This window comes from Galeopterus variegatus, unplaced genomic scaffold, assembly GCF_000696425.1.
Source record: "Galeopterus variegatus unplaced genomic scaffold, G_variegatus-3.0.2 Scaffold7705, whole genome shotgun sequence".
In the NCBI taxonomy this organism is placed as follows: Eukaryota; Metazoa; Chordata; class Mammalia; order Dermoptera; family Cynocephalidae; genus Galeopterus; species Galeopterus variegatus.
Window position 1 is genome coordinate 40,510 of NW_007733816.1, and position 12,273 is coordinate 52,782.

Genomic DNA, 12,273 nt, shown 5'->3' on the forward strand with positions numbered 1-12,273 from the left:
CCCGCCCCCCACCCCACTCCTCCAGCAGTTTCCCCATCAATGCACGTCGCCCGGCGGCACACACAGAACAGGCCTTGAGCCAGGCCCGAGCCCCTTCCCTGGGTGGCACCAGGCAGGTGCCTCTCCTGGTGGGGGGAGTTGGGGCACACAGGACAATCTCACTGCCCCGCCCCATCCCACCCCCACTGGGCCACTGGGTGGCCCACCCTCCCGCTCTTCTCCCACCAACTCTGGAAACCCAAAGGGAGGAAAGGAAGGGAGAAACCAGACACACACAAAAAAGAAGTGGGGAAGGAGGGTGAGGACAGAGAGACACAGCAAGCCTGGGATGGGGACTGCAGGGTTTGGGGAGAGAAGGAAGGCAGGAGGGACAGAGGGAGGAAGAAGAAAAATTGAGGAAAATTAACAGGACAAGTAGTGGACACTTTACAAAAACCCCAGCCTTCCTTCCCGCCCAACCCCACCAAAATAAAACTACCCCCCTTAAAAAAATAAATCAACCCAGGGCTGTGAGCACGTGCCCTGCCTGGCGGGCGCAGAGCCCAGAGGGACAGACAGCCCCAGGCCTGAAGATGCTGCCACGGTGGACAGCAGGAGGAAGGGGGCGAGCGCGGGGTTTTCCTTTTCTTTTTTTGCATTTCCTCTTCGTGAGAAAAGCCTGAGGCAGCCAGGGAGGGGGTCCCAGGCCCCCGGCAGGGGGAGGGCCGCACCGTCCTCCCGGGCCCTTCCGGGAGGGGCAGCTGGCAGTGGGGCGCGGCACCGGGAGGCTCAGACGTAATACTCCTTGTCTTTGTTCTTCTTGGCCTTGCTGGGCGTCTTGGGGGCGGCTGGGGCCTTCTCCTTCACCACCGCCCCGTTGCTCTGGGCCGAGTTACTGATGTAGTTCCGGCTCTGGTCCACCTGGTAGGAGCCCTCGTCGCGGTTGCGGTACTTGTACATGGCGTAGAGGAGGATGAGGATGCACAGGGCAGCTGCCGCCACGATGCCCACCACCATGCCCGTGGTGCTGCTGGACTCCCGGATCACCTCCACTGCGCCCGGCGGGCCCCGCTCCCCAGGCCCCGTGGGGTTGGCTGTGGGCAGATGGGGGAAGCCGGGGGCTGAGGTCACGCCGGGGCGCAGGGGAGGGGGCCTCCGCGGCTCGAAGGACGTGGGGGCCCCGGGCCCCAGGGGTGGGTTCTCCAGCAGGGGCTGCAGCGGGTCTCGGTGGTTCATTTTGCCCGCCGGCAGATTGGGGGCCGGGGCGGAGGGGGCGAGCAGCACCCCAGGGGCGCCCGTGGCCCCATCTGTCCTGAGGTTGGGCCGGGGAGCAGGTTTTCGGGGTGACAAGAGGGTGGTGCGGTCCGTGACCAGGGGAAAGGTGGTGTAAAAGTCCTCGTCATCCGTGGGGGGGAGGCTGGAGTCAAAGACCTCCCCGGAGGCGAAGCCCGAGGCCTCGATGGGCTCCTCACAGTCGCTGTCGTCCCGCTCGGCCTGGCATGGGCCCCCGGAGGGCGGGCGGCGGGCCGCAGGCGGGGGCAGGGTGTCTTGGGTGGCGCCCACGCCCGTGAGGAAGGGGTAGAAGGTTGGGGGTGGGGGCACGAAGGGGGATCGGGTGGCCACAGGAGGGGGGTCTAAGGAGTCCTCCGTGATAATGGGCAATATTAACTCTCCTCCTAGAACAAGAGAGAGAAGAGAAAAGAGGGGGCGTCAGCGAGGGCCGGGGCGCGGGCGGCCGGCACAGAGAGAGAAACAACAGCCTCACACACCCAAATCGGTTCCAATTGGCTTTGGCGGAGACTAGAGCGGGCCGGGCCCGCCCGCCAGCCTGCCGGAGCACTGCGCTTTAAGCGGGCAGCGGCTCGGGTGCCCTGGGCACCCCACGCACGGGCTCTGCGACTCTCTGGTTTTGGTCTTTTGTTTTGTCTTAAGAAACCAAAAGGAACAGAAAGGAAAGGAAATCGAAAAGAAACGGAAAAAAAAACTCTACTGGTTTAAGGCTTTAAAAACAGATACAACAGCAGCATTTAAACAAACCTAACAACAATATCTTTTAGGGTTTTTTCTAGATTTTTCTTTTTTTTTTTTTTTTCTTTTGTTTTTAAAAAAGAAGATAGCATACCACGGAATTCAGGCAACTTACATCAACAAATAGGCCGTGTGATTTTAGCATGAAGAAAAAAATTACAAACAGAGCTGTGTAAGCGGGTTCTCCCGGAAAAAAATAAGAAAAAACAACTTTTCCGTACAACGTTTTCTATCTGTTTGTATCTCCCTCCCTCACTGTCTTCTCCCTGCACCTCTCGCTTCCTCCTGAACGCTCTCTCTCCTCCCTCACTCGTGCCCTCTCCCCATCATTAAACATGGAGCTGAACTTTGCACAGTGCGGGCTGCGGCTGAGGAACTGTTACCACCACTTGGTGTCAGCGTGTGGGGAAGGGAGGCAGCAATGGGAAGGAGGGCCTGGAGAGGAGGCAGATGAGAGGCAGCTATGTGGGAACTGCTACATGGTGACAGGACTTGGGAGGGGATGGCCAGGGTAAGGGGCTTTGAGGGCTAACTGGCTATGAGAGAGGAGACACTGCAGGTGAGAGGTGAGGAGGCCCATGAGCAAGAGTGGGCAGGGAGCGATCAGACACACTGGAGCAGGGTCTTGTCCCACAGGACTCTAGGAGGGGCGGTGAGAAGCCATGTAGAGACAGGGAGGTAGGGAGGTGGGGAGGGGCAGGGAGTGATGGAAGTGGGCAGGGCCACAGGATTCCTGAGCTAACCTAACTCCCCAACTTTCTCTTTCTTCACCCTCCACCTCTGACCCCCGCTGAGTTCCCCCCTCCCCCTCCCCAGAACCCCCATGGGCCGCCAGGACCTGGCCAGGGCTTGACTGCCTCTGACCCTCTTATTATTGTTAAAACAATAATAAAACAACAAAAAGAAGAAGAAAGCAAAAAAAGAAAAGAAAATACATACACAGCCATCTGGGAGGGATGCACTTGCTAAAGTAGGGCCCAGGGGAACTAGTGGGGAGGGCTTTGGGGGGGTAGGTCTCCCTTTCTCTAGGTCTGATAACTGGGGTCCTCTGGGCAGAAACTGCTATTCCCATCAGCCCCCAAAGGGTGAGAACTACAACTCCCATTAGCCCTTGGAGGGGTATAGACCACAATTCCCATCAGCCCGTGGGTCAACAACTACAACTCCCATCAGCCTTCTGGGCCTCCTCTCCAACCTGGGGTAGAAGAGAGCTGAAGCCAGGCTCCAGGTGACTGGTAGGACAGCTCAATCCTCTTGGAAAGGCATCTCTGGCCTGGGGGGGCACTGGAGGTTTCCTCTGTGGCTCTCCCTCCAACACAGCCTAAGGCCTGCCCACACCTGAGAACCTCTCCCTGGTCTTTGCAGGGTGTGGTCTTCATAGATCACACCCACAAGCCGCCCACCCCCTCCATGGTAAGCATCCCCGGGCATCCACTGCCAGGTCCCGTTTGCCCCACCACAGCCCCACCGCAGCCAGGCCAGCCACGTTCCTCTCCACATCTTGGCACTCTTCTCCTGACCCACAGCCCTCCGGCCTGGGCGCTGCTGTTCAAACACCTCTGCTGAACCTTCAGATCACAAGCTCCAGCAATCTGGCAGAGCCATCCTTGGCCACAGCAGCCAGCCACAGCCAAGATTCTGCCATTGAACTCAGCCTTGCTGAGCTCCCCAGGCTGTTCTCCCCACCAGCTTTCAATCTTCCTCTAGGCTGGAGCTCACCCGCACCCCAGATTTTGAAGCCCCAGGACTCCTGGCCTTCCACGGGCCCAGCCACAATGAAAAACTACACCAAGAACAGAGAAGCATGTTTTGTGGAGCTGGGACTGTCCAATCCCGGCTTTTTATGGATGAGGATGCTGAGGCCTGGAGCAGGCAGGACTTCCCAAGGTCACTAGTTGTTGGTGTCAGGCAAGGTGAATGAATGGACTGTGCAGTCCCTTCTGTGGCTCTCAGAGGCCAGGGAAGGGCAGGTCTCACAAGGAGCATGGGAAAGCCTGAATCATCCCCATCCCATCCAGGAAGCTGGGCTGTTCGACTTTTGCCTTGGATGCTAGCCTGAGAGGTTGCACACCTGTTCTGCTACTGAATTCCTATGTGACTGTGGGCAAATTTCTTCCAGTCCCTGGGCCTCAGTTTCCTCATCTACAAAACCGTGGTACTGGGCTCCAGGCCTGAAATCAAGGCCTGGCCCTTATGGGCCCTCCAGCCTATGAATAAATATAGTGTGTCCTCCCATTTCCATCTGAGCCCCAGACCCACCAAAAGATGACCTGGCCACCCTGTCCACAAGCTGTCAACTTGTGGGAGGAGGCTGGCAGCCCCTCAAGTGGTGGCATCCTGAGCCCAATCACGGCAGGGTTCCCCTCCTGCATGGATCCTAAGTGCATCTGGGGCTCCCCCCACACCACCTGCCCTCCCCCGCCCTTGCCTTCTATTCAGAACATCTTCCCCTGCTGATATCTCACAGTCCAGACAAACACCTCTTCTTCCAGGCAGACCTCCAGAGGATGCTCCCTGCCTTGGATGCCTCTGACACTATGTCCCTATTCTTCCCTGGAGGCACAGGTTTGGACTCACTGCCAGGAAAGGCCCAAAGGCCCAAGTCCCATCTGTCTGTCTCCCTAGACCCAGCAGTTGGCCTGGCACAGAGCTGGGGCTCATAATTCTTATTCAGGAGAAGGCGAGGAATATTCTTTAGGCACTGCCTCAGCCAGGACAGGCTAGGTATCTGGGGAAGGGGGTGGGAGCCCCTCTCACAGGCCAGAGCAGCTGTGTTCTGAACACCCTTCCCTCTCCACCCTCTGAAGCAGCAGGCACTGCTGAGAGCACAGCCTGGCGGGAGCCTTGTCCTGGGTCTCACTCCCACCCACTGCCATCCCCACCTTCCATCTTATAATGGGCCACCAGTTATTGCTAGAAACTCCAGGGTCAAGGCTTGCCCTAAGCTGGCTTATGACCCTCAACCAGCTGGCCATAGCTGGGGCCTCAGCCATTCTTTTTCTAGGCCAGGGCATAGGACCAGACCAGGAGGCCTTTGCCGGGGACAAGTCCTGCCCTAGAGTGGCTAATCGAGCTGACCAGGGCACAGGCCCTGGCTCTCTACCAACCTGCTCACCCCCAGCGAGGCTAGGGCACGTGGAGGCTTCAGGCCTTGGATCTGGACAAGTCTTGCCCTGCCTGAGCCCCCCACAATCATTTGCTTCAACTCACTGGTCCTTGGGACACAATAGGTTCCTAGGATCCCCCAGATGGCCTCCCCTAGCCCCCAGAGCCCTCCCAGCCCTCGGTAGCTGGGTCTCCACCCTGTCCCTACATCTCCAGCTCTTTGGGGCTTCTCTGGGCCCCTCTCTGCCCAAGGGTTTGACGGCATATCTCCTGAGGGTGATATTACCCATGTCCCGCACACTGCCATGGCTCCCCCTCAGTGCCCCCTTCTTCTGGCAGCCTCTGTCATCTCCAGCTCTTTGGGGCTTCTCTGGGCCCCTCTCTGCCCAAGGGTTTGACGGCATATCTCCTGAGGGTGATATCACCCATGTCCCGCACACTGCCATGGCTCCCCCTCAGTGCCCCCTTCTTCTGGCAGCCTCTGTCCCCCACACTGCTTCTTCCATGTGTCCCATACCCACACCTTCCTCAAGAGAACAGGCTGTGGAGAACCCACGATAACACACACAGCATCCCTCCCCACACTCTTAGCCTGGCCTGATGTAGGGTGCTGGACTTTCCTGGCTCAGACACTGGTCTGGTAAGGATCAGGAGAGCCTACCCTCATGAGAAATCAGTAGGGCCTAGAAGTGGGGAGGATCCCCCAAGACTTCTCACCGCGAAAAATATAACCAGTGCTGCTCCCACTTGGCAATTGAGGGGTACAGACTCACGATGACTCGTGGAGCCTGGGCCCTGGGTCCAGCTCTACACTAAGGGTGTAGAGCGTATGACTGAAAGGTAGAAGGAGTCTGGTAAGGACCCCAGGTAGCCCCCACTCCTCCCCCACTTCAGGCTGCTGCAGCATTTGGAAAATACTCACAGGTGCACATTTGTCACAGACACCACCCACCACCCTCAGCATCCTCAGAAAAACTGGATTTCTGTGCATGTCAGTCCCACTTACTAAAGGATTCCATTCTGACCAAGATCACCAGCCACTCCTGAGCCCTTTCTGTCTTTAGGGCACAGAAGTTCCCAATTAGAAATCTAACCAAGAACCCCATTCCCACCCAAGCAAGATGTGCCCACACCCAAAGGGGAGTATAGAACTGAGGTTGAGAATGTCTGAGACTAAGCCATCAGCTGGCTGAGACCCCACCCTCCAGTGCTGGGGGCCCTGTCCAGGCTGTGAGGGACAAGAAGGCCACTAGCCTACAGGGCATCTCCTGTGGATTAGAAAAAAGGCAGCCCCTTGACGTGGACATAGCCCGGGGAGGGGGGTGGGGCACGACTTGGCAAACAGCACTTCTTTGCAAAACTGGAGAGAAGCATTCTCTCCTCCAAGTGGACACAGCGCTGCTCTGATGCCCAAGACACATGGCTGGGCAAGCAGAGCACTGGCTAGATTTCAGCCTTTACTCACCTGTTTGAGCAGTGAGCAACCTATGCCACTGTGGGTGGTGGCAAAGGACAGTGCCTCTCTCCACCCTGAAATGCCACCACAGCAAGAGCAGAGGCCGGGGTGGTTTCAAAGTCAGAGAAAGTGAGGTACATCATGGGTGTGGATAGGCATACACATGCGTGTGCACACCCTCTGACAGTGTGTTTCTGTGCACCTGGGCATATGTCCCTCAGCATGTGTGTGCATATGCACATGAACCTCAGTGGCATGATCTGAGCAAGTGAGTGTGTGTGTCAGTGAGTCTGAACAGGTGTGTGTGCGTGTGAGTGAACCTCTGGCTCTGGCATGTGGCCCCCAGTCTCTGAGCCTGGGTCTGAGCTCAGTGTGCATGTATGAATGCTTGAATGAGCTCCTGAGGACATGTGAGCACACCACCATGGGTCTGAGCATATGCAGTGTACCCCACAAATGCACCAAACTCACTTTCTCATTCTCCAGGCAGCTAGACTACATTTCCCAGCATCCCTTACAATTAGGCGCGGCCATATGACTAGGTAGTGGGCGCTGCTAGCACCGGCCACTAACAGCCTCCTATGTACCATCCTCTACCATCTTTCTCCTGCAGTGACCTTGGAAACCACATGTTGAAAATGGAGGTGCCACCAATAGAAGGAGTGTGGATTCCTAAAGCACCCTTTGGGGCAGAGACACCTGCTGATCAGGAGCACCCAGGTAGGGTGCACCTGAGTGAGAAACTTCTCTTCAATTAACCACTGAGATTCAGGGCTTATCTGTTACAGAAACAAATGTTACCTTAACTAATACAGACACTGGCACCAGAAATGGGGGTCAGGATAACAAAAACCTGTGGCAGCACGTGACAATCCAAGGAAACAGATGTGGAGGCTAGAAAGATGAAGACCCGTGCAAGACAGTGGCAAACCATTTGGTGGTAACGTGCTGGTGATGCCCTGAGAGCAGATACGGCCTGCTGAGGCCGAGGCGTGAGGGAAAGGTCTGGAAAAACACTGAGCAAAGACACCGGCTTTTACTTTCTGCTCTTGCAACATGTTACAAGAAAGAGACAAACTTGGGTGAGAATTGGCTGGTCTGCAAGTAGAAATGACAGGAGCAGAGAGAACCTGGAAATTTGGATCCTGCAAGAGTCAGAAGAGCCACCGCTTCCAAACCCCAAACAGAAGAGAGAATACTGGAAAAGGCTTTGAGGGACAACGGCCCAGTAAAACTTCTCATCTGAATGAGGCAACTCAGCCTTGCTCAAGAGTCACATTTAGGGTGTGGTCTCCCCACCTATTGTTTCAAATGATCTCAAGACAGTCACCACTACAGGAAGAGAAAGAGGCATGGGGGCAGAGAAACAAGGAGTAAAGGGGACTCAAGATTTGTTTCTAGGAAAGAACTCTGGGTGTGATTACTTTGACTGTTTCAGCCTTAAAATCACCTTTAGGCCCCCAAATATGCATGACCAGGAGTGGGCTGTCAATGCTCTAGCACCCCCAAGGAAGACATTTTTCCCAACACCCACTTCAGAGGTGGCCATAGAGGACGAGGACTGAGAAGAACATCCCAGAGCGCAGAGCCAGGGGTCCCGGACAAGGCAGAGGGGAGCCTCTCCCAGAGAACAGAGGCAGGGTTTAATGGAGAAACTTCCCCACTGCAGGGGCACAGCTTGGTCTGCCTGCCTGCTGGATTTCCTCAAGGCGAGGAGCAAACCTGGGCCAGTGGGAATCCGAGGATTTCCTCAGTGCTGAGAACGAGGGGCTGCTGTGTGTCTTCCATCCTTCTATTCTTTGAATGGGAGGTTTTGTTGCGGTGGTTGTCTCTACCCCACCACTGTATTCTGGGTGTGTGCTGGGTGTGTGGGGGGCAGTGAGATAAATAAATTATCCTCTTAGTTCATGGGTATCCAGACCACATAGAGCAGCCAGGTCTAGACCCAATGGAATGGATGTCTCCCAGGCATCTTAGCTTTGAGATGATGCTCTGACTGGGTAGGGCTTTAGGTTGTCTCCCCTAGGGAGGCGTGGGTGCATTCTGGGAATGGGAGAAAGAGTAAAACAGATCCTTGGTGACCAAAAGAGCAGACTATGGCAAATAATTCACTAGCTGGTACTCAAATCTGTTGCTGCCTCCTCCTGGTGACACAGCAGGGCCACACCTCCCTGCCTTCCTTACAGCTAGCTTTGGCCACACACACGACTGATCTCCAGACAATGGAGCATGAGCAGGAGCAATGTGCACCTCTCCTAGGCCTCGCCCTCAGGTCTCCGTGTTCCTTCCCTTCCACAAAGAGCAGACTATGGCAAATAATTCACTAGCTGGTACTCAAATCTGTTGCTGCCTCCTCCTGGTGACACAGCAGGGCCACACCTCCCAGCCTTCCTTACAGCTAGCTTTGGCCACACACACGACTGATCTCCAGACAATGGAGCATGGGCAGGAGCAATGTGCACCTCTCCTAGGCCTCGCCCTCAGGTCTCCGTGTTCCTTCCCTTCCACCACAACTCAGGAAGTCACGTGTTGAAGATGCAGCCACAAGACGGAAGGAGACCAGGCCCCGAGCCATTGCTTGGAGAAGAGCTGCTCACCAATCAGGACCACTTGTTTACAACTTACCAGAATGAGAAATAACATTTCTATGTGTTAAACCACAGATGCTGCAGAGTTTGTCTGTTATAGCAACTAGCGTTACCTTGAGACCCTCTGGGAATCTGAACACGTTCGTGCTTCTGTGGGTCTAAGCAAATGTGTCTGTGTCCCTGGGGAACTAAGCCTACTGTGCCTGAGGGTCTCATCCCCGCATGCGGGGGCAATGCTGCAGGAGGGATGAACATGTGGGGTGAGTGCACAAGGCTGCCTCTGTGGGTCTGAGCACATATGGGCCTGTGTTAATCTGAGGACACAAGTGTATACGTGTGTGCCCTGGTGGGTCTGAACAGCTGCATATACTCACTTGAGTGTGAACACACTGGCATGCATGGTATGAGTCTGAGCATGAGTGCATGCCCAGCAGCTCTGAGGACATGTGTATGCCCTTCTGTTTGCTACTGCATGGGTGCCTCTGGGCACATAAGTGCACCCACAGCTGTGAGCACCTATGTGGGTCAATGGAGGCCTGAGCGAGTGTGTGTGTGTGTTTACCTCTGAGGGCCTGAGCACATGTACCTACATTTCTGTGGGTCTGAGCATGTGTGTGTGTGTTCATGCTTCTGAGTGTGAAACAACATATATGTTTCAGAAGGTGAGCATATGTGTATGTGTACACCGTTGTGGGACTAAGTACATGTTTCCATGCTTTGAGGGTCTGAGCATACGTGTGTGTGTGTGAGCACATCAGTGTACACATTAGTATGAGACTCTGGAGGTGTGAGCTAACGTGGGCTTCTGAGGGTCTCCTCTCATGGGAGCAGCATGGGAGGGGTGCAGGTCTATGAGGCTGAACAAATATGTGCATGTGTGTGGGCCTCTGGGGCCTAGCACACACAGCCTACCTCTGAGAATGTGTCCACACGCACATGGGGGCCTTAGTGCAATGTGCACCTTTGTGTGCAGGTGGGCATGCCTATGTGGGAATTGGCACACATGTTGGTGCATGAGTACATCCCCCTGCGGGTACATGTGTGCATCTTGGAGAATGTACCTGGGGGTATATAACCCATGTGCACCTCTGTGAGTAGTACATGTGTGTGCACATGCACACTTCGGTGAGTCTGAGTACATTGTGTACATGCCTGATCAGAATATGCATACATGTACCTGTGGTTCTGAAACATATGTGAGCACCAGTAAGTCTGAACATGTGTGTAGGATTCTATGGTGAGCACTTGTGTGAGTTTGTTACACAGGTACATCTGTACACATGTGTGTGTCTCTGCGAGCTGAGCACGGATGTGAAATTCCATGAGTCCAAGGACATATCACAAGGCATGTGCTTCAATGGGTCTGAGCATGCGTGCGCATGCGCTCAGGTCTGAACACACACATGTGCGTCCCGAGTGTCTACAATGTGTGTGTTATGCCGAACATCTGTCATGTACACCACAGATTTGAGCACATCTGAGTGTGCATCAGTGGGTTTGAACATGCAAGTATGTGTAGCTCTGAGCACACACAAGTACCTTGGGGGGTTTAAGAAACAAGATGTCTGAGTGTATGTGCTCCTTTGTGAGCACACGGGTAAGTGTGAACCTCTGGGGGCTGAGCAGGTGAGTACCTGTGAGCCCCTCTGTGGGTATTTTTGGAGCTCTAAGCATCCTGTGAAAGACTTCGTGGCTCTGACTAAATGTGCGTGCCTTCGTGAGGCTGTGCACTTGTGCAGGGGTTTGTGATTTTGTGGGTCTCAGAGAAGTGTATGTGGACTTCAGAGGGTCTGAGCACACATGTCTCTTTGGGTCTAAGCATGTGTGTACCTCTGCTGGTCTGGCCATGAATGGCATGTTGTCTTCTAGGTTTGAACATGTGAGTGGGTGTGGAAGTGGGCACATGTGAGCTTGCTGGTGGGTCTGTAAATGTGTGGGCATGGATGTATGTGTGCATGCCTCTGGTCAGAGCATATGTGTGTGCATACAGATGTTTGCCTCTGTGAGTCTGAGCCTGTGTGTGCTTTTCCTGTGTGTCTCAAAGGGTGCAAAGTCAGATCCCAACAGGGGCCAGGCGGGGAACACAATATGAGTGTCTGACCAACTGAGCCAACAAGAGATGGAGGGTCACATTACCAACTCTACGGTGCATGCTCCCTGAAAGGCACTCCATTCATTTTAAACAACACCATTCTTTGGCTGGGTTGCCAACCTCAGATAAGAGAACCATGTTAGATGATGGTCTCTCCAAGCGGGGGGAGGTATGGGACCTGGGTCTATGGAGGGGCCCAGGTTAGGGAAAAGGGTGGAAGGTGAGCAGGAATGATCCCAAGCCCCATACCTGGACCCAGGGATGAGCATCTGGAAGGTGAGAGGGTACCAACACCCTGGGTTCAGGCCCTAGGCAACCACTGTCTCCGTCCAGGCTGCCTCCACCTCTAACACTGACCTTGGAGCCACAGGAGTCCTGGTCCTCCACTAGAGAAGAGCCTCCTTGCACTGGGAGCCTAGGAGAGGTTCTGGCTGGAGAAGCTCTGCAGGGCATAGCATGGTCTACACCAGCCTGGGGGACCCTGGAGTCACTGTGGTCCCTGCCTGGCCTCCCAGCAGGATGATGAGGGTCCAACCTTAAGCCTCTCCAAGTGGTTTGAGTGTGGATATGTAAATACGTGTGTCTCAGGGCTGGGAGGAGGCTATGGATTCTGGCAGTGTCCTCTGGGGGCTCCAGTGTACACTCTGCTCTCCTTCCCAGCCTTATTTTTAAATCGGGTGCTGGGCCGGCCACCATCCCCTCCCCATCTCAGCTTCTGGTCCTCCTCCACATTCCAGCCTCCCGTCATATACTCAGCCCTTTTCACAGGATGGTCCAGCAGTAGGTGACCTCACAGAGCCTTGACTAGGGGTGGATGGAGAGCAGAGTAACAGACCCATCTACTTCAGCTCCTCCTCGCCCCTGTGTCCTAGTGCAGCCTAAAAGCTCAGACCACCAGTGTGCACACTCAGCGTCACACCCAGGCACCTGACTACAGTCCGAGCCAGGGCAGGGAGGCGGGAACCTCAGTGGACAGAGTGTGGCCCTGGTGGGGCCCAGTGTATGCTGCCTGTCCCTGCACGGTG

The 12,273-nt window shown here is 55.2% G+C and overlaps 1 protein-coding gene across 5 annotated transcripts in view; it reads right to left on the reverse strand.

The window, feature by feature from the left end:
- LOC103607771 (neurexin-2) overlaps positions 1–12,273 on the reverse strand; it is a 79,162-nt gene that overhangs the window by 18,496 nt on the left and 48,393 nt on the right. For 2 of the 5 annotated variants that reach the window (XM_008592231.1, XM_008592232.1), the window contains one exon: positions 7–1,655. In XM_008592231.1, coding sequence (XP_008590453.1) covers positions 769–1,655 — 887 coding nt within the window. In that variant the 3' untranslated portion in view covers positions 7–768. Of the gene's footprint in view, positions 1–6; positions 1,656–12,273 lie in introns of those variants that run through there. The other 3 variants (XM_008592234.1, XM_008592233.1, XR_551992.1) reach the window with 2 other exon arrangements.